The sequence below is a fragment of the Athene cunicularia genome, assembly GCF_003259725.1.
Source record: "Athene cunicularia isolate RWA chromosome 2 unlocalized genomic scaffold, athCun1 chr2_part1, whole genome shotgun sequence".
Taxonomy (NCBI): Eukaryota; Metazoa; Chordata; class Aves; order Strigiformes; family Strigidae; genus Athene; species Athene cunicularia.
In genome coordinates this window covers 78307673-78327978 of record NW_020799095.1, presented here as the reverse complement: position 1 = coordinate 78327978, position 20306 = coordinate 78307673, and the positions used below count along the sequence as shown (strand labels likewise).

At 38.1% G+C, this 20306-nt stretch overlaps 1 protein-coding gene across 3 annotated transcripts in view; it reads right to left on the bottom strand.

Moving 5' to 3' along the window:
• The window catches only part of ABCA13 (ATP binding cassette subfamily A member 13), a 202381-nt gene that overhangs the window by 174273 nt on the left and 7802 nt on the right, over nt 1-20306 (bottom strand). For all 3 annotated transcript variants that reach the window (XM_026843092.1, XM_026843090.1, XM_026843091.1), the window contains exons 2-9: nt 19544-19637; nt 17699-17822; nt 9386-9537; nt 8481-8509; nt 6724-6887; nt 4284-4399; nt 3087-3220; nt 1167-1331 (exon numbers count right to left, since the gene is read on the bottom strand). In XM_026843092.1, the coding sequence (XP_026698893.1) occupies nt 1167-1331; nt 3087-3220; nt 4284-4399; nt 6724-6887; nt 8481-8509; nt 9386-9537; nt 17699-17822; nt 19544-19637 (978 nt within the window). The remainder of the gene's footprint in view (nt 1-1166; nt 1332-3086; nt 3221-4283; nt 4400-6723; nt 6888-8480; nt 8510-9385; nt 9538-17698; nt 17823-19543; nt 19638-20306) is intronic.

The window sequence follows — 20306 nt, the reverse complement described above, 5'->3', positions numbered from 1 at the left end:
AGGAATGACAGAAAGGTGGCCCAAGACTGAAACCAACCAAAACCAAACCTTCACAGTGAATTACCCTGACTTGCTTTCCTTTACAGGGGTTCTGCCTACACTACCAAGAAGATGGAAGGCAGCAGCCTCAACATTTTTGCGGTCCCATTACACAAAGATGTGGAGAAGAAGCCTGTATGCTCCCATTGTGTAGCCTAGAATAAGGCATACCAAGGCCTAGCCAAGCCTACTGACTGCTCTGCTCTTCTCTACCATTACATTTTTTTAATGCCAAGTGGTTATAACAGATCTTCAGTATAAGAGATGTCCTGTTCACCAAGGGAATTCCCAGTGGCCAGCAGTTTACAATACTTCAAGTTGTCATGATAAGGATGTCAGCTCTTGCAAAGAGTTTTAAAACAAAGGCTGAAATTATTACTGGATTTTCCTACAGCTACAATAGGAATTAGCGCATTAGTTTTGGCAATCACATTAAGTTTTTACTTCAAGTCGTCACACACTAATAAAACCTATATCAAGAGCGAAATCAAAGGTTACATTATTGAGGAAATACATAGTAAACTTCGCATGCTTTCTTTAGATGATATTGCAGACAACTCCAGAGCAACTTGATACACAGTTGATTATTTTTATGGAAAAAAAAAAACATGTTTCATGGGGAAAAAAAAAACCACTAGCGTTAAGGCAGCTAGGTAAGTGTTTTCCTTAGAAAACATCGGAATGTTTTATCCTTTTCTCCATGCAACTACACATAGGTCATCATAGAGACCACATGAATTAAAAATGAAAAATCAATTAATTGTATACTATATCAGTGGAGGCCTGTAGTTCGCCTACAATTTTGCTCAAAATTCAGCCTCACTTGGGCCAGTAAATGGGTCTTCCGTCTGTCAGGCCTCTGCAGCGCAGTACATTTCACCATATTCCTTATTAGATTTCAAACCTGTATTTGAGTTAATGAGAAAATCTGATTAAGTGGACACATGGTGATAGATTATGCTTCCACTGTAATGTTTCTCTATAAAGATTACTTTGTCTTATTGGCAAGATGAAAAAAGCTCACAACAATAACATTTAATAGATAACTCAGATCTTTTAACTGAGTTACTGTTGACAGCCTACATGCAAAAATTAGGAATTTAATCTATTAATTTATTAAAGCGTACCTGTGCATAGAGTCTGAGCTTGCTGACAGCATGAACAAGATACAGTTTGGCCTCATGCCGTGCAGAAATACAGGCCTCTCTATTATTCTCTTTGCTTGCTTCATCTTCTGACATGCTGGACAGAGCAGAGCACACAAACTGCTCCAGTGTGTCTCCTGTGGGAATCTGGCAGGGACATAAGAAATGGATGAGTATCTCAAGAGAGATGCTGAGTGTTATCCCTGCTATCAACTTACTTATCTGGTGAAAAAAAAAAGAATATCACATAGCTTCCTTCAGTGAGAACAAACCCCATTTAATCCAGCCACATATTCTGGGGCACGTACTTCAAAGTACTCCACATACAGAGTGCTGTATAAAATACCAGTGGCCACACTAGGGTACTCATACAGCAGGCAGAATGATGGGACTTGTTTATACAGGTATTTTTCACCATGTATCTACACCAGTGTTTCTACTTCTACAGTCACTTGCAGGCTAGCGCTGAACTAACTTGATGATGTTACAGCACACCTACAAAAGGATTTTGCACTAGAATAACTATATCGAAGCAGCTTCAAGCTGTAAAAATTACCGATGCAAAAAGCATTCAATACAATGGTACATCTCAACCAACAATTACATGCAACAGACTAGTTTTAAATTGAAGTTGGCAGGTTTCAGCAGTGTGGACAAGAGGCCAGAATTTTTTCCTCATAGTCTGACTTCTAAATTCCATGTTGAAAGATTTATTATTCCCAATCATATAAATAGTATTAAAGCATACAAAAATAATTTTATATATTTTAAGTTTCCCTATTAATGTCTTTTTGAGATACTTTGCATTCTAACTCCTTTCAACTGTGACTAGAAAATTTATTAAAACCTTTGCAGATGTTTTGAAACTAAATGAGCTGGGGCATTAGATTAGAAGTGCTCAGAACAGACACTGTCCAGGCATCCATATTTCCCCTCATACTTTTTGAAGGTCTTCAATGCCCTAACCCAAGCACACAATATCAAGATATTTGTTTAAATAGCTAGCGAGTTGTCTGGAATTAGCCAACCATAGCTACCGGGCTGCAGCTGAATTCAATTCAGTTGATCAAACCAGCCATCACTGATATTTCATTAAAAGGCTACTGAAAGTCAAAGGATTTTTATAATTTATCCCTTTGTGCAAATCAGCTCTTTTTATAATGCAGTCTTCTGGAGTACAACTCTAGACTGTACCTGGCAAAGAACAAACAGATTTCAGATAAATACAAACATGTTCTATTCAAAAACTATGGACTTTCAAAAGATGTTTCAACATTTCTGCCTTTCAGATCAGACCATCACAGCAGATCACTTTGCTCTAGAACATACATAAGAAAACCCTCTCTGAGAAAAGAGATTTTCTTCAATATTTGACACTTCACCAGTATATTTGAATAGTTCCACTGAGACAAATCATCAGTCAAGTATATTCATAACAAGACTGCACAACTGAGAAGAAAGGAATCCTGACATGCCTTAAGTTACACACAGAAGAGACAGGTATTCTTTGTCCAGCAGACCAGATGAAAAATGATAGCTGCCAAATCCAGGCAGCTTCAAATTTCAGATTTAGTTTAAATATCTTAGTGGAGCAAATCCCAGAATTCTCTACAGGACTGGATAATAAACTCAGGACTTTGCCATACTCACTGGTGACTTCACAGAAGCATACATTCATTAATGTACACAACTAGATCTATCAGCATCTTCATGTGCAGAAATTTCAGCTGGAGCTAAACGCATTTATTTTGATGGGAATAAAGCCAGGATATTTATCAGTCTTGTAGCTGCTTCACAAATCTAAGATATGACTATAGCTTCTGTAAGGGATGAAAATCCCTTCAGGGTACAAATAAAAACAACGAGGAAAGAGAGGAACACTGAAATTTTTAAGTGATTTACCTTTGTCAATTGTTCTGTATAACTTAGCAGCTTCTCAACATGAAGATGATCAAACTTAAACTTGGATTCAAGTTCTGCTCTCACAGCATGTGGGTTCCACAAAATATCCCCAAGAGAAAGATTATACTGAAAACCTGAAAGAAAGGAAACCTGTTTATATCATTCCTGCTTTTTATTCATTTTGTTTCTTGATGATTTATTTTTGCAAGATGATTTTTTTCGGGGAAAAAAAAAAAAAGTGTGTACATGACCACCAATGTCACTAGGATAAATCCATTGCTGCATTAATAGTATGGCATGGTCCATTAATCTGATGGTTTTGTGACAGTTGATATGAAAATGGTGAGAAGCCCCTGCACAGTGATTGCCAGCAGACCTACCCAGCAGGGTGCCATTCTGAACTGTGCGTCTAATTCTACACATAGTCATGGAAATGTGTGTGTATGGGCTCGATATGAATCATTGCTGAGAGGGAGAGCACCAGGAGAGTACCAGAAGTCCCAGGGAATTCAAGTTCGCCCTCTGTACAAGGTCTCCAGAATATCACCTTTGTACCACTTCAGTCTTTGTTTTGAGAGGTGAAGTGAGATTTAAACTACATATAATTCTTAACCTGACCTTCCATGTAGAGCAGACAGCAGCTGCACATACAGTCTAATCGTGTGTCACCAGACAGTTTGCCAGTGAAACTTGTTCCTGACGTTTTGTTGAGGAGTTTTCCTAGGGCCAGCCTACTTTCTCCAATTAAAGTCATCTCCCATACTCCAGCACCAGATGGGAAAATGTAAACATTCAGCTGAGAGCAAAATTTAAGATAACAGAAGAATGAAGCTTAAAATAAAACAGCCATAATGCATGTCCAAAACAAGAGGCCATCCTTCCATCAAATGGAATAAATTGTCCATTGTAGTGATTTGGGCACTCTCCAAAATTCATTACTAAAAGATCATTCTAAACATGATATATTAGACAAAACGGGCTTTGTTTATCAAATAGTTGACAGAGTCCGATGAAATTTAGTTATCAGTATTTTAAAAAAGAGATTAATAAAGAAATGTGTTAGCACTACAACAACATAGTTCAATTCTTAGACCTTTTACATTAGATATTTAGCAGAAGGTCAGACAGTTACTACTATTACTTATTCCCAGCATGCTGACGAGGTACTCCAAAGAAAATCTGAAGCAAATTCCTTACCTTCTAAGCTCCTATCCTGTATTGATGCAGCAGTTAAATTCAGTGTTGTTTTCACTGCTTCATAGAAACTTTGGCCCAATGGCATCATAGCTAAATCCTTCAATGATGCTAAGGTACTGAAAGTACAATTTAAAAAAAAAAAAAAAAAAAGAGAGAGAGAGAGAGAAAGGGTTAAAAGTGAGAGCAAACATGAGAGGAAAACCACCACAAGTGTTCTCCTAGTTATCCCCACAATGTAGGATGAACACAGAATACTTATATTTTACTCTCACTCAATCTGCTGAGGAAAAAAAAACAAAAAAAACCCCAAACTTTTAAAGCAACAGAACATTTATTCTCACAACAAGTTAAATAAAGCACATTGCAGAACTCATTGATAAAATTGTATCTCCTGAAGTACTTCCAAGTCCCAGTCTCAGTCACCTTAGCTGTGAAACAAACTTCTTTGTTAAAGTAGCTGTAATTCATCACAAAGCTTGTCACATTTACCAGTTATTTCCTATAGAGTGTTCCTTTGTTATTTTGCAAATAAGAATCAAGTTTTGTTAGAGTGGATCAGCACTTTCCAACTATTTAACTTTGCTGAGCAGGTGTGAAAAGTGTCCAAGTACCTCTGAGTGACACTAAACATGGTACAGCCCAGGAAGTGGGAGAAGTAAATTTAGGAACCTTTCTGCTGACTAAATTCTGCCTGAGATAGGACATCTAGAAATGTATGTTAGTAATATGAAGCTAGTCAAGAAGGAGGAAATATTTTTTTGCGGTTTACTTTTCAAATTGCATTATAGCAAATTTGGTCATCGAAGGGCATCAAAGTCCTAATAAAAAGCAAAACCCAAATGTAAACATCTGAGTCTCCTCTTGTTAATCACTTGTGGGTTGACCCCAGCTGGCAGCCAAGCACCTACAGAGCTGCTCATTTGCTCCCTTCTCCCATGGGACAGGAAGAAAATAAAAGGAAGGCAAGACAACTCATGGATCAAGACAGTTTAATAGGTGAAAAAAAAGTTGCGTATGCAAGAAGCAAAGCTAAACATGGAATTTATTCACTACTTCCCATCAAGAAGCAGATGTCCAGCCACTTCCTGGAAAGCAGGGCCTCAGCATGCATAACAGTTACGTTGGAAGACAAACACCATAACCATGAACACCCTCCACTTTTGTCCCCTTCTCACTCTGTCTGTGCTGTAGGGTCAGCGTAGAGAAATCACTGTTGAGATTATATTAACAGGTTAATAACTTGACCCAGCACAGCAGCCAGTGGTTACTGTTACCTTTGCTTACTGCTGCTGAACAACACTTGGACTCTGAGAGTTTGCAAACCTTTCAGAAAAGACTTCTTCTTTTGGGATATATGCACTGCAAGCACAACTAATACCACTTTGCATGTTAATAGTTCAGAGAACAAGCTGGAATAAATTTACAAATGACTTAAGCATAAGGGGACAGGCAAAATCAAGGCCCAACACAGTTGCAATCTACATATTGTAATCAAGAGAGACTTATTTCCCAGGCTTTTTTTAAAAAGAAAAGCCATCATACCCTTCATAACTTTTTTATTAGAAGAAAAAAAAAAAAAAAAGTGGGATACTAAAGGTGACAGAATCATCACAGTAACTTACCATTCAAAGTCTCTGGGCCCCTGCCTCCCTGTGGGGTAAGGGTGGTAAAATTCATGGCTGGTCTTGCACAGTCAGCCATGTTCAGTGGCCTCCTCTAGCCTTAAGGATGTTAATTGGCTACAATGACAATCACCTATCAACCTATTACAACCAACTATCTACTCTGGCAAATACAGGTCTGACTTTTTCCTAACAATTCCCTTATTTTACTGAAAATTCCTGTAGATACTTGTCTTAGCTGTTCTTTTGATACTATGACTTCCTCTGAATCCAACTGTCCTTTACCCAAGGCAGAAAACTCACATTCAGAATACAGTCTCTGTGGGTTTTTTCTTACTGCTCCACTTCTTGCAAAAGAACAGCCAAAGCTATTTTGATAGCAAGAGGCTTGAGAAACAAAATGAAGTAATTTTCCTGATACTGACCAAGTGCTACATATATATTAAAGTAATTAGAATCCAAACTATTATTTTCTTATATTCATATGTAAATATTCTGTCTTTCAAAGACTTCCAAGGCACATTATAATTTTCAAAGCTGTATTATGTGATGGGCTAAATTCAGGCATTGCTAACATGAAGTTGGAGACCCCTAAGGAATCTCTGTTGAGTTTGATGGAGATGAAACATACAGTTATGAGGAATCAGAATGGGTGAAAACTCCTACCATACCTCTTATAAAAGCAGAATCCAGTAAGCAGAAGAAAATTCCAGCTTCTTTACACCAATAAGGATGCTTGCTTTATTAAATAGCCAGTGAGAAGAACAAGAATCACAAGTAAAATAGTAAAGCACTTTCAAGAACGTAAAAGTACTTACTTTTCAATAACTTTTAGGAACTGTGCTATGGCAGCTAACTCATCTTCTGTATAAAAGGTGTTCAATTCAAGGCGAGGGAGTGAATGTAGAAGGTTCCAGAAATATGGTTGCTTGTACAGGTTTTCTGCTCTAGAAATCATTTCCTCTGCTTCATTCAAATCCATCTTTATGTGAAGAAAATACACTTCCATTAACAGAAAAAAAATAGCAGGTGTGTGTTATTTCCCCTACCCTCTTGAATTTTAAACATTTAAAATATTTTTTTTCAAGTGGAAACTTATCTCTAGCTTTAGTAATTCACCAGATCATTCTGATGGTACTTTGATCTTATGGCAGCTTTGTTTTAGATGTCTTTCTGTGCTCCAATAGAAAATGGGGCTGGGAGAAAAGCCAAGCAACCTCTTTCTGCTCAGAACTGTAACTCTTTTCCCAAAGAGAAGGATTATCTTTGAGATCTCAAACACAAGGAACTCTCTAGCCCTGCAATGAATTTCTAAGTTTAGTGTATAAAGACCAAGGTGCTGCCAGGGACATGCCATCCTTGCCTCACAGCTCCTTGGGGGATATGGAGCGGGTGTCAAATAATAATTGATAAGCATGACTCTAAAGATGAACTGACTGTTGTAAAACCACTTCTTTTGTAGGACTACATTTTCAGATGCCTATGCAAAATACAGGATCCCTCATACTTGTTTATTACACAGTCCTTGTTTCTCTAAATTAATGTTTCACTAAGGTTCTTTTAGATAATGGTAACAAGTAGGGTTTATACAAAAAGAAGCTTGTGTAAGCAAGCTCTGTTACTAATAATGATAGTCTACTTTCAACTAAATATTTTTAATGTTGATAAATACATGCCTTCTATTTTATATTCCATTCCTGAAGTGGAATTTCATATTGAGACAGCTTCTTTCAATCCAGTATTTCATGAGGAATTTAAAAATGTTACTGTAAAAATGCCATCTGATTTCAAATTATAAATTGGAAATCTAGGTTTCATGAAGTAGCACTTACAATCAATCAAATATGGAGAAAATTACTTGTAAAATATTTTTGAAGTGAAACAAGTGATATGTGAAGGGTACAAAATTGGCAGTAATGGAGATTCACTACTGTGCCCATTCAGCCTTCCTCTTTCTGTTGAGATTTCAAGGGAGAAAGACTAATGCATTAGAGACAGCACAAAGACCAGACTCATTCCACATAAACTGCCAAAGAGATTCTGGAAGGAATTATTATCTTGCAAATCTGTCTTCCTTCACCCCCACTTGAGTCTACTTGCCATGTTTACTGGATCACAAATCTGAATTTAAAGTAATCTCATCCAAGGAAGAACGTCATCTTCTCAATCTCACAGCAGTCCTCTTATAAGTTTTGGGTTGGCTTTTTTGTTTGTTAGTCTTTAATAAGAAGTACACATTAGGGTAAGAGTTCCTTACAAGACGCTTTGTAACATTATTTTATATAGCTACACAAGGTCTGGCAGATGCACTTTTAAATTGCTCTTAATGAGCAACTAGCCTTCAAGTAGCTGTAGTCTTTAGCTACTAACAACCTAGACTGGTTTAAATCAGTAATCTAGGCATCCCTGAATTTCTATCAAATTTACAAGACATCATTTTTTCCATCAACAACATATCAATATTTTTAAAAGATAGTTTACTGAAACTTGACAGGATACAAGTTTCTAACCATTATAATAAAGATGCCTCAAAATCCAGAACAGTAATTTAGAAACAGACTGTAAAAATACTTACAGCAAGAAAAGTAGTGATGTTATGGAGCCCTGTAAAATCAAACATTTTTCTTTACAGCGAAACTTTATTAACTTCAGAAAAATCAGGTTTTAAGCAACAGTAAACAGTGCACAAAGTCCATTTCTACAGGAGTAAAGGCATGTGAAAAAACTGATACCCTAGAAAGATAACAATCCACTTGATTTTCTGTGCTTTCCAATACTTTTAGTATTATCACCAAAAAAAATTAAAATAAATTGCTTATCATTAACTTTTCAGTAAGCCAAAACGATCACATCAACACTAGATGAACGTACTAGCTCCCAGACAGCCAGGCATAAAAATGACTGTTTTGCCTAGATCTTTCTTCTTGACAACTCAGCCAGAAAGGCCGGGTAGTAGTAGGTCTTAAAAGCCCACCTGCTAAAGCATCAAGGTTTCACAACATGGGTGGAAAGAGAGCAGGAGCATCAGACCTCAGTGTCTCACTCTTTCAGTGCAAGACTGACTTGTTTGCCTAAGCATCACCAGATGTGAGCTACTGAGGTTTTCTGTCCCTATACTCTCTAGTAACAGAAAGACCTGGGAAGAAAGACTTTAGTCCTGATAAATTACTTTTGAATGCATGTTAGACCAAGTAACCATGTACTCAGATTATTAATCCTTACATTTAAAACTTTCCCCTCACAGTATATCATTAACTATCAAGTAGTAGAACAAGGGCACAGTTTTAGAAAGCTAACTTTTGTTCTGATAATTAATTTTATGATGGACACAGTAATAGCAATCATAAAATTGGCTTTTTTTCAGAGCTGCTTAAAATTTTAGTTTTTCATTTTATTTTTAAGATAAGAGTTTTCCTTTGTTTGATGGTTATCCCTACCTGATAGACAAAACAATTCATCATTAGAAAGATCACAGTTTACCTGAGAACTTTGAGTTTTCCTCCCATAGCTTTTCTAAAGCCATGGCTTTCTCTGTGGTCTCAATAAATCCCTTTGCAAGTTCTTCTATCTCTTTCATGAAGTCTAGATCAGGTCCTGTGAATCTCCCTGGTCCACTTTGGATGCCTGCAGTACTTTTTCACAGAAAGAAATGGGACAGGGGAAGTAATTGTAAACTGGAATCAAGTACCTGAAAAACGTGTATATACTTATGGCAGTATTCTGATTTGGTTTTTAACTACTATATATTTACACGAGTTTTATTTAGTTCATTAGTATGCAAGTTGCAGCACTGAATGTCAAAACCTCAGGAAAGAGGGCAAGGAAAAATTGCTGAGCTAGAGCCGCTCACTTATGACAGTAACCCAGTTCTGCCAAAATCAGATGTATCCAAAGAAGTCTTTGATGTTTCTGGACACACTCAAGTCTTCTCCCCTGGTTTATCATGAGTCCAAGTGATAGTTCTTTGATGGCCTGTACCCTGAAGTAAAAGCTTTCCTATTGCATCTAAGACAACATGCTGTAACCAGAACAGGTAAGTTGATCAATGTCATCAGATGAAATACAGGTAAATCCATCTTTCTTCAGGGCCAAGAAAGTGATGGATTTCTTTTTTAATTAGTTTACTAACCAACAGAACTATGATAACAATTCCACCACCTTAACAAAAAAGCATCCACTCTAAAAAACATATACTGATTCCAGATGACATGCTCCTCAAGGTACTTTTCTACTTGAAAAGTGAGAAGAATGGTGTCTCTGGATACATATTTTTCACAGAATCACAGAATCATCTAGGTTAGAAAAAACCTCGAAGATCATCCAGGCCAACCATTAACCTAACACTAACAGTTCCCAACTACACCATATCCCTCAGCGCTATGTTGACCCAACTCTTAAACACCTCCAGGGATGGGGACTCCACCACCTCCCTGGGCAGCCCATTCCAACACCCAGCAACCCGTTCTGTAAAGAAATACTTCCTAATATCCAGACTAAACCTTCCCTGATGCAACTTGAGGCCATTCCTTCTTGTCCTATCGCTTGCTACTCGGTTAAAGAGACTCATCCCCAGATGTCTGCAACCTCCTTTCAGGTAGCTGTAGAGGGCGATGAGGTCTCCCCTCAGCCTCCTTTTAGCTTATGCTGACTCACAAACTGTATAGGTTTTCCTAACAACAGACGCTTTCTGTGTGTATCTGGGATATGACAGCTTCTTTTTCCAAATACATTCAACAACCTGTAAAAATAGTATCCTATTATCACTATTGGTTTTCCCCCGATTTTAGTTTACAGCTAAAGCCCTGGTACATGACCTTTCTATATAATCCCTATCATACTCCATCTGGTGGCTACTCAACAGCACCACCATTTTCTAACAATACTTTCACGATTAACTCAGAAGTCAGTCATTTAAACATCTCTTTATAGGTCAAAATTAATTAGACTCTCCTAAGGCATCATAAACAATAGAATAATCATCTTCAATGTGTTACTAAGCAGTTGAATTCTGGTTTATCTTATAAACAATAATTGTTCAAACAATATTAGAGTGAAATCCTGTGTAGCCAAAATATTGCTATTTTTCATTAGAAGCACAATTAACTGTCACATAAGCCCCATTTACAAAAATATAATAAAATATGTTCCTTCCTTGTGAAACATACATGTAAATATTAGTTTTCAGCCCAGTTCATACTTACTAGTAAAGAAAAACCTAATAAGTTAGATTCACAAACCAAAGCAAAACATCAGCCACTACTTTCAAAGTCTCTCATTTCTCTTTCTCTCTCTCCCTAATCCTCATTTGTTTAGACACCCACAGAGCTGTCTGCAACTTTAAATTTAGGGACAAGGAGAAAATTTAATCTTAAAACAATCAAATTCTTGATTGTTTCAGTGCAGATTATTTTGATTCCATCTTGGCTGACAACCAATAGTAATTTGAAAAACTCTTTCACCAACCTCAGACTCAATGGATTAAAGGCAGAACAATCCTCTCCACATTTTCCCCCCCATTTTAAATGAAGTTTAAAAAAAAAAACAGGTTTCTGTTGTTCAGAGGGCAGTTTTTAGGATGATCAATAGCTTCAATTTAGCTATTGCTTTTGAAAACTATCACATAAATTCCAATATTACTAACACACCTACTGCCTGAAATTTCAGCTAGAAACACTGGTATTTGGCAAAGACCAGGAACACTAACTACAGACTGAAAACTTTCTAGCACTTTGCTTTTTGAGCATGAACAAGTGGTCAGAATGACAACCACCACATTAGTGAAAACACAGATCCAGTAGAATTTGAAAAAACAATACTCTGGCTCAGTTTCCACATGATTTTCCACATTTTTTTTCCAAAATTCAGAGAAGTGCAGCATAAAGGCAGTATTTCAACCCACATTGTTTTCCCTCCAAACCACACGTAAACCTTGCATGCCCATATACAAATCTCCCAGTTTTGGAAGCATTGCAAAAAAATAATGCTTTAGGGAAAAAGGACACTTTCATTCACATAGGAGCGTATGACTGGGCTGCAGGGCTGTTGGTGCTGCCCAGTCTCCCTGCCAGCAGCAGGTTGGACAATTAACAGTGACCGGGGGAGTCATTAACACACTCTCCTCTACCCCCATAACTGACTGCTATACCTCGGATTTGCAGAGCTTGGTTTGATGAAGTACAGGAGAACAAAAATCCACTCTTGGCACCTAATTTTATGTTATAGTCACCTACCTGTTTGATATATAGCAGAAGCACGCTTGATAACACAGGCTGAGTTGTGTCAACATTAATTGCTTCTGTTAATCTGAATCTCTTGTGAGTAATCCCGGCCCAAAAACCATTCAGCCTCACATTGCACAGAGCAACAAGCAGTTCTCAGAGCAAGCAGGTAGCTAGCAAATTTAATAGATAATCAAAGTCCTTTCAGCAGTAGCTTTTGAAACAAAAGGAAAACTGAACTCCAACACCCCCCAATTTGAAGGATGAAAAATGCTGTCTGCTTTTGATCACTTAGCTTCAAAATGTTTCACCAACAGCCGTAAAGCTTCCTTTGAACTAAGACATTGGGCAAAAGGCTTCAGGTCATGTCGTCCTGTGCTCCCACTGTGCGAGGCAGCAGCAGCAGCCTGCTTAGCCCTCCTGCTCTGCCCCTTGCCCAAGCAGGACAGTAAACTCAGCCGGGCTGTCCCTTCAGCGTCTCCAGGCCTGTGGGGTGGGGAGACAAGCTACTGCCCTGGCGAGAGGTCCCATAGAGTACACAGGGAGGGACTGGGGAAACGTTAAAGAAAACAGCTGGCAGCACTCAGAGCATGGTGGCTCTGAAGAGCCCCGTGGAGAAGTGCAGGGAAAAGCAAGTCAGTGGTGAAACTAGAGAGTAAGCTGGGAAACAGTAGGGGTGTGGAGATATTTAAGGTATGAGAGAAGGACCAAAAACCATTGCATAAGGCTTCCATTGCAGATGAGTATGTGCAACCTGAAAAACTCATAGAAAGCCTCTCAGCAGGACAACAGCAGTCATTTGGACGTGCTGTTTCTTCACTGTTAGCTTTATGGGGATTTCCAGGGCAGGACCAATGTCAGCCAGCTGCCACTGGTGTCCTTTTGCTGTCATTGCCACAGCCCTTCCTCTGGTTACTCTTGGAACTGAGCTCAATCTCATTTGGAAGAGGAAATAGCAACAGGCATTATATTAGTTATTAGGCTCAGTTTTATGAAATAGATTAATATATTACAGAAGTTCCACAAAGCCCCAGCTGTGCTGGCTCCCATTCTGCACTATCTTAGGACATCCTGGAGATATGACATCTGCATCAACACCAATACACATGCTGGACAATAACCTGCTGCATGTCTGTCACAGAAGGATCTTTCCCCTCCATCTTGCATACCACTATAAAGCTTTTAAAATGCAATGGATCAAAAAATACAAAGGACTAAAAATTACAAACCACAAAAAAAAGTGGTGTTCTTAATTGGCTATAAAATGGAGAAATCTCATGTTTTAAACCCCTTTTCTCCCCAACTCTGTGATAATCTATAAGCAAGATCATGAAAATTTCTTAGTTTTCTCTTTTCCAGCTACATAGCACAAGACTACAAAAGATGGCCCAGACCACACAGGTTACTTTTCCAATAAGCTTCTGCAGACATACAGTTGTCTTGCAGAATTATTTTTTTTTTTTTTTTTAATTTGAGGATACAGATTTAAAGAAAAAATTGACCCTCTAAGCAATTCTTATGCAAATTCTATCATTGTTTTGTTTTTTCAGACCAGCTCTTGTACATGAGCTCTTCTGATACTTCTCCACTAGAGAACCGCAGAGGCCCAAGTATCAGTAAAACCAGTAACGAGCCCCAGTATGAGTGGGGCTGCTCCAGGAGGGGGTCTAATCTAGGAGCTGAGGCAACTCTAGAGAAGGCCAGGCCCTCACAATCCCCAAGGATCCTAGCCAGGAGGCAAACCTGGCAGTGGGTCACAGGCTCCAGCAACAGCCCCAACACGACAGGATGTGCCCAGGAATCAAGTCAGGTGCAAAAGGAGACAAAGCTACCACATGGATCTAAGTAGTTAATCCAGAAGAAGATGCCAGACAGACCTGGTGCTCCAACACACCTACAGGGTAAAGCTGCTCAAGCTGCTACTACTTGTAGCTAAATAGAAAGAAATAAATTAACGTGCTTAAAAATAGCATTCTAGAATCTTGGTTTTGTCACCTTTGTAGTTCTAAGTCCAAGAAAACCTAGGCTTAATTTTCTTTTAGGTATTGAGAACTCTAACAAACATAGATCTCGGAGTCTGAGCTGCAAGAGTAAATCTCACATTCTGCAAGATTTGCAGTGAAATTAAGAGTGCTAAGAATATGTTATGTTTCCATGCACATGCACTCTTGTTTGTGGGTATAAGGCCATAGGACACTGTACTGCATGGCTTTTATCTTATTTTCATGCTCTTAATTTTACTCTGTGCTCCATTAAGATGAGGTGGGGGGTTCAACATTCTGGAAAGAACAGGGAAAAACATCATTTGCCATGGAAGCTCCTAAATATTTCCTTACTCCTCTGAAATACTGCTGGGTGTAAAAGTCAAGGGAATCAGAGCTGCAAGACAGCAGCTTCTGCAGTAGCTGAAGAGAAGAGCAAGGAGCAAGGCCTTGGAGCTGTTAAAAAATGTACGTTTTCCAAGGCATCAGAGGAGGTGGCAGATTTTGCTGCAAATCAAAGTTAATGAGGTAGTTGTAGCCTTCACCTGGCTCATCTTCTCACCATGTTGGAGGCTGTTAATTGAGCCTGGTGCCTGAGGGGATGGCAGCACATCTATGAGACCAATGGCCTGCACCAGGACGACTTCAACCCCTGGCACAGCTCGCCTCAGGAGCAGCCCTGCTCAGGCTGCACACTGACAAATAGTTATTTGAGCGGTTTATAGCTTTCACAGTGGAGGTTCCAACAGAAGTCATAGAATTACTTTTTCCAAAAGATAGCAACTATGTTTCAAGTGATAACACCCATGTAGCACATACTGTGAAAACAAATTGGTTGTGTCCATGCAAACTATGCACAGTCTTTAATTTACCTTTAATAAACACATTGTTGATGCAAAAATGACCCTGAAAATTATTATAAAGAACCACCTACGGTTTGATATAAATCCTAGAAGGGAAGATATTTGATATTACTGTTCCAATGCCATCCCTTCTCTCCAGTCAACACTGGGACATTGTAGGATTCAGTTGTTTAGCTGATCACGTTGACAGTTGGTATTCCTAAGGCTGTTGGCAGCCTGCATAAATCAGAGCAGCCCTGAGGCTGATTTAATTTATACTGATGGACCTGCTGCAACAGACTGACCTCAGAATGAACTTCATCCTACCTTTTTACCCCTTTTCTTTACCTAGGCTATATGCTACTCAGTGTAGCCTACTGGGTGTACAAATATACAACACATGCATGCATTTTATTTTTCAGCTGAAAAACTGAAAGCCACTGAATAATTTCTCCAATTCTTAAGTAGGTCTAAGACTGCCTCCAGGAAATTATTTCCTACTTTTTATTTGAGCTGAAATATAATTTGGACAGTTCAGTTAAAGCTGTGTAAATAATCATGCAGAGCAGTCAATATAGGTCACAGTTTCTAGAGGTTAAACACACTTCGATGGCATCTGGACTAGTGATATAAACAAGAAAACTATCCTTTCAGGAAGCATTTTTTTAAAAAGCCAACAGTTACTGTAACCCTATAACCCAGTAATATAATATTGCCACTGCAGGTAACAGGCTACAGGCTTTGTCCTGAGTTTGCAAGACCATGGCACAGAGGCTTGCTACCTTTGCTTTGTCTGCCTGAACTTGACCTAATATGCCTGTAATTTTGGCTTTGACTTGGTTTAGTGTTTGTTTGGTATTTTTTTGTGGTTTTTGTTTTTGTTTTTGTTTTGTTTGGTTTTTTTTTCGTTTTTTTCTTTTTTCTTCTTCTTCCCTGGTGAGATAGCTATGGCTATTTGATTTATTTTCATTTGTCATTATATAATGCCACCATAGTTTTATACAGACAGTAGTAACAAGTGATCATCTATGCAAAATGAGATATTTATGATTAACATAGTAAAGCAGTGCAGAGGAACACAGGCCCAGTATAATAGGGGCCTTGAGAAGTGGGGACACAGGATGCACTGTACTGGAGTACAGGTCCAGGATGATAAGAGATGGGGCACAGGCTGGCACTGAGGATCCCATGGCTCAAAACAACTCACCAGTAGCAAGTTAAAATGCAGAACTATAGCTGGACAAAACCAATGTATATGTATCAGGAAAAAAGAACAGGTATCTAACACGAAAAGGACACCATATATATTCAGAAGTACCCTATAAATGAAGATGATTCATAGAGATGCAGACCAATGGATACCAAGCAAGGTATAAAAGCACATTGGCAAACATGTGACCTCAAGTGCACCCTAGAGTGAAAAGAAGTCATCACCACTTGCCATAACAACCCCACCACCGCCAGACTGCAGCCACTGACCTTATGATTCAGAGCAGCAGTGGAAAGGTGAGCATCACCCCAGTGAAAGGAATGGAAACTAAGTGGTTGTGTAACAATTTTAATTGTATTATTTGGATAATTTTTGTTTAGGGATATTACTGCAATACTGCTATTTCTGTATATAAGTATTTTGTGTAATAATAGATCTGGACTAATAATGATTTGTGGCTTAAACTGTTAAGATTTTAATTCTACTAACAAATTACTGCTTTATGTAAAGGGGTTTGCTCATATATAAGCTTTATTTTGCACAGCTTTATGCTCAATCAACAGTTCTCTACATGTATAAATAACTAGAACACACTGTCTAGATCAAACGGTAAGTATTATGGCCTATTACTGTTATACTGAGACTTGCCCACTTGCTGCATGCTGAAGTTGTTGCTACCTATAAACCTCTACAATAATAAACCATGAAAACCTGATGCTCTTTCACACTTACCTAGCTTAAACCTCTAGGATCTTTTTTGGTAGATACTCTCAATTTTCTAATAATAAACATACTTACATACACACATATATTCTGATTAGCTCACCTTAATTTGATTTTATTGTTATATAATTTGAAAGGCTGTTTACAACTACCTGCGTCAGCCAATTTTCATGTGTCTTGGAATCTCAATGCTTTTCAACATTTTGAAGTAGAAGCTGTTACTACATTTCTTAAAGAAAAAGCCCAAATTCAAGTTCATAATTTTTCTTTCTGCATTTTGGGATCCTGTGACAACACTCTCTTACAGACTACTTTTTCAAGTTCTTTTTATTACAGAGCTTCTGCTACTCTTTTTGGTTCTTTGTTGGTCTTACTCAAGTTATCCTTGTTTTGCTTTTCTGTGTTTACTTCTCCCACTATGTACAGTCCCAAACTACTCAAAGTTTAAATCCATGTATGACACATTTTGTTGCTCAATCTCACCCTCATGTAATAGAAGACTTTCTAGTGAAGGATAAAAGTATGGTCTCATATGTCAGCAGTGAAGAGTAAGAATATCACATGGTACTCCTCCAGTTTTCCCCAAAACCAGTTTTCAGTACCTAATAACAGCATGAAATGCCCATGCAAGGCAAACAAAAATTAGGAAGAGACATGATTAAGGACCTACATCTTTTGCATTCATAAGGACACTGAAGGAAACATTTACCACAGAGTGACAAAGCTCCTATTCTACCTGCTACAAGGCAATAAGAACCTTTGCTGTAGGAAAGGATACACTGTGATACTGACAGCTCTGTCAAATTAATATAACTTACCTTAAGCGGTTGTTTTTCTGTGTTGTGTAACTAGTATTCTTGCATCTTGAACCAACATTACAGAAAAGGGTCTGCATGAAAGGATAAAGGCCCCGACTCGGTAAATCCCGAGCTTCTAAGTAACCTAAAACCAAGTAGCGGCAGAATTAAAACCAGTGACATTTCAGTTACCATCACACCATGTTCCCTTCTAGAAAATGGCTTTGTCACCTGAAAACAATGAGGTTGTATCAATGGCAGATGTCCCATTTAAGAACAACTAATTGATGACAAAATTAGTAACTTCTGTGTCAGACTGTAACAACAAGGTATTAGATTTCAGAGCAGCCTTTGAAAACTGGTTTTCATGGTAGTAACACCATTGCAACATCATATGCTTGCTAGCCTCTCTGCCCAAAATTACTTATGACCCAGATTAGAATATAGATTTCTTCATAAAATAGTATTTCCTCTTTCCTCCCAGGCTTTCATGAGATGAAGAACTAGTATTCAGCAATGTCCGAATGTATAACCATCAAGACTGTCTAAACAGCAACTTTTTCATATCTCTGGAATTTATCCATATCTCTCCATAGTTCTGAGAATTTAAACTTCAAAATATAAATCAACTTTTTCTTTATTTTGAAACATAAGGATAGCTATAGGGTTCCTATTTAACTGAATTTCTCTGTTTAACACAGCTTAAATTATGAAATACCTGAAAAGTCATTCCTCTCTTCCTCTGGATAACCTTCTTGTCAATTATTATGTCAAAATTAAGGGAATAAAACAAGGAGATAAAGCTAGTATTTGGGCTAGCACTCATTGAATATTCAGAATCAAAAGATGCAGAAGTGGGGAATTTACTACATGTACATGATACTTAAAATTCTAATTTTATTTAAGTTCAGGTGCCAATATTTGAGACATGTAGCATTAGAAACTGCACTGTTACTCAAATCATCTTTCACTTCTCAGGAACTCTGCCTGATGTATAAAACAATGAATTTTGAGTTGTGAATGACCAGTTCTATTTGCAGATGAGTTATTTTTACTTAGCACAGTCCAGTTCATATTGTAGAAAGCTCTCTGATCCCATACACTGGATCCCTTTCTGTTAAAACAAAGCAGAAGTACTAACAGAGCACACTTTATGTACTCAAACCATTAGCATGCATTGCATCCTAGTCCAGACTAGAGCTAGTCTAAAGTAAATGTATATAGGGCAGGCTAGATTCTTGCCAGATGCTTCACTCTACAGATCTGTAATTGTTTTACCAAATTGATTTCTAATGTAGCTAAAACTGGTTCATCCCCAGATTACTGATATCAGTGAGTAACAGAATAATAAACTGAATAGGCTCCAAAATCATGTCATTATTTTCTCAATGAAGTTAACATTGGACAAGATAAAAGCAAAAAGAACTTTATAAGGTGCAGGTAGTCATAAAAACTTCTGAAATGCTGATGGAAATGGAAGAATTTATTATTTACAAAATGTTCATTCTAAATCCCAGGAAATGAGTAGGGAAAAGATTCATACATTAATATATACTACATAATTATCTACCTCCAAGCCAGTCATCTAAACTCCATTACTCAATAGAAAGAAATAAGTACAAATAAAACCAAAGCAATCCACCTTACTCCAAAGTAAATGTCTAAAACTGGTCTGACAAATCAGACCTTAAACTTTGTATTTCTTTCCTGCCTAAATATGACTCAACAAGATTCACTCCCACTATAGGATTCTTTCCTTTGACTCCACTACATTTAAGTCCCCCTTTCTAGGATATCTTTAATATTTTCTAAATACTTCTTCATGCAGAGGCAACCAAAATAGAACACAGGTGAAGCAAAACATACAGTTTTCCTTGTATTTTGGGGGCTCCTGCAAGCGGATTGCAGCCAATATCAAGAAAAGTACACATGGCCAGAGTATCTCACTGAGAGACAGGATCTGAAAAAGGAAATCAAAACATTGTCAGTACTATAGAAAACAGGATTGTGGAATAAATCATTAAAATTCATATATCTTTTAATTAAAAAAAAAAAAAAAATCCCCTCTACAACTACTTAGAGGAAAAAAAAATAATTGAAAGAAAATTAGTAATTAAGACTATTTAAAATCTTAAAACTGCCAAATACACTGCCTTCAGAGTGCAAAAGTAGTTTTCAATTTGTCTATTTACAGTGTTTGTAGATATTTCCCTCTGGTCAACACATTGACTCTGACAACATGAAGACAGCAGCATCCAGCTTTCCCATACCTGAGCCTTCTCAGAAGCCAGCAGCATTCTGCACCTTGCTGCAACTGCTCCTGCTCCCTGAACCCTGCCTGATAGCATACCTCCTTGTCCTTACCTGGCTCCCTGAGTGCTGCCATTGCACCCTTGCTTTCACCTGCAGTCACTTCTCTCCAAAAGCTACCCTTGTCACCTCCAGCAGCAGGGTGTTATGACAATAAGCTAACGGGCCTGAGGCTGACCACCACCACTCATTTCCCCACCTTCCCCTTTCCAGGACCACAGTGAGAAGGCACCCAAGCTGGTGTACAGAGGGACTCACAGGTTTTGAGCATGTCTCCTCTGAACAAATTGCATGTACACAGTATGTGCTTGGGCAGGCA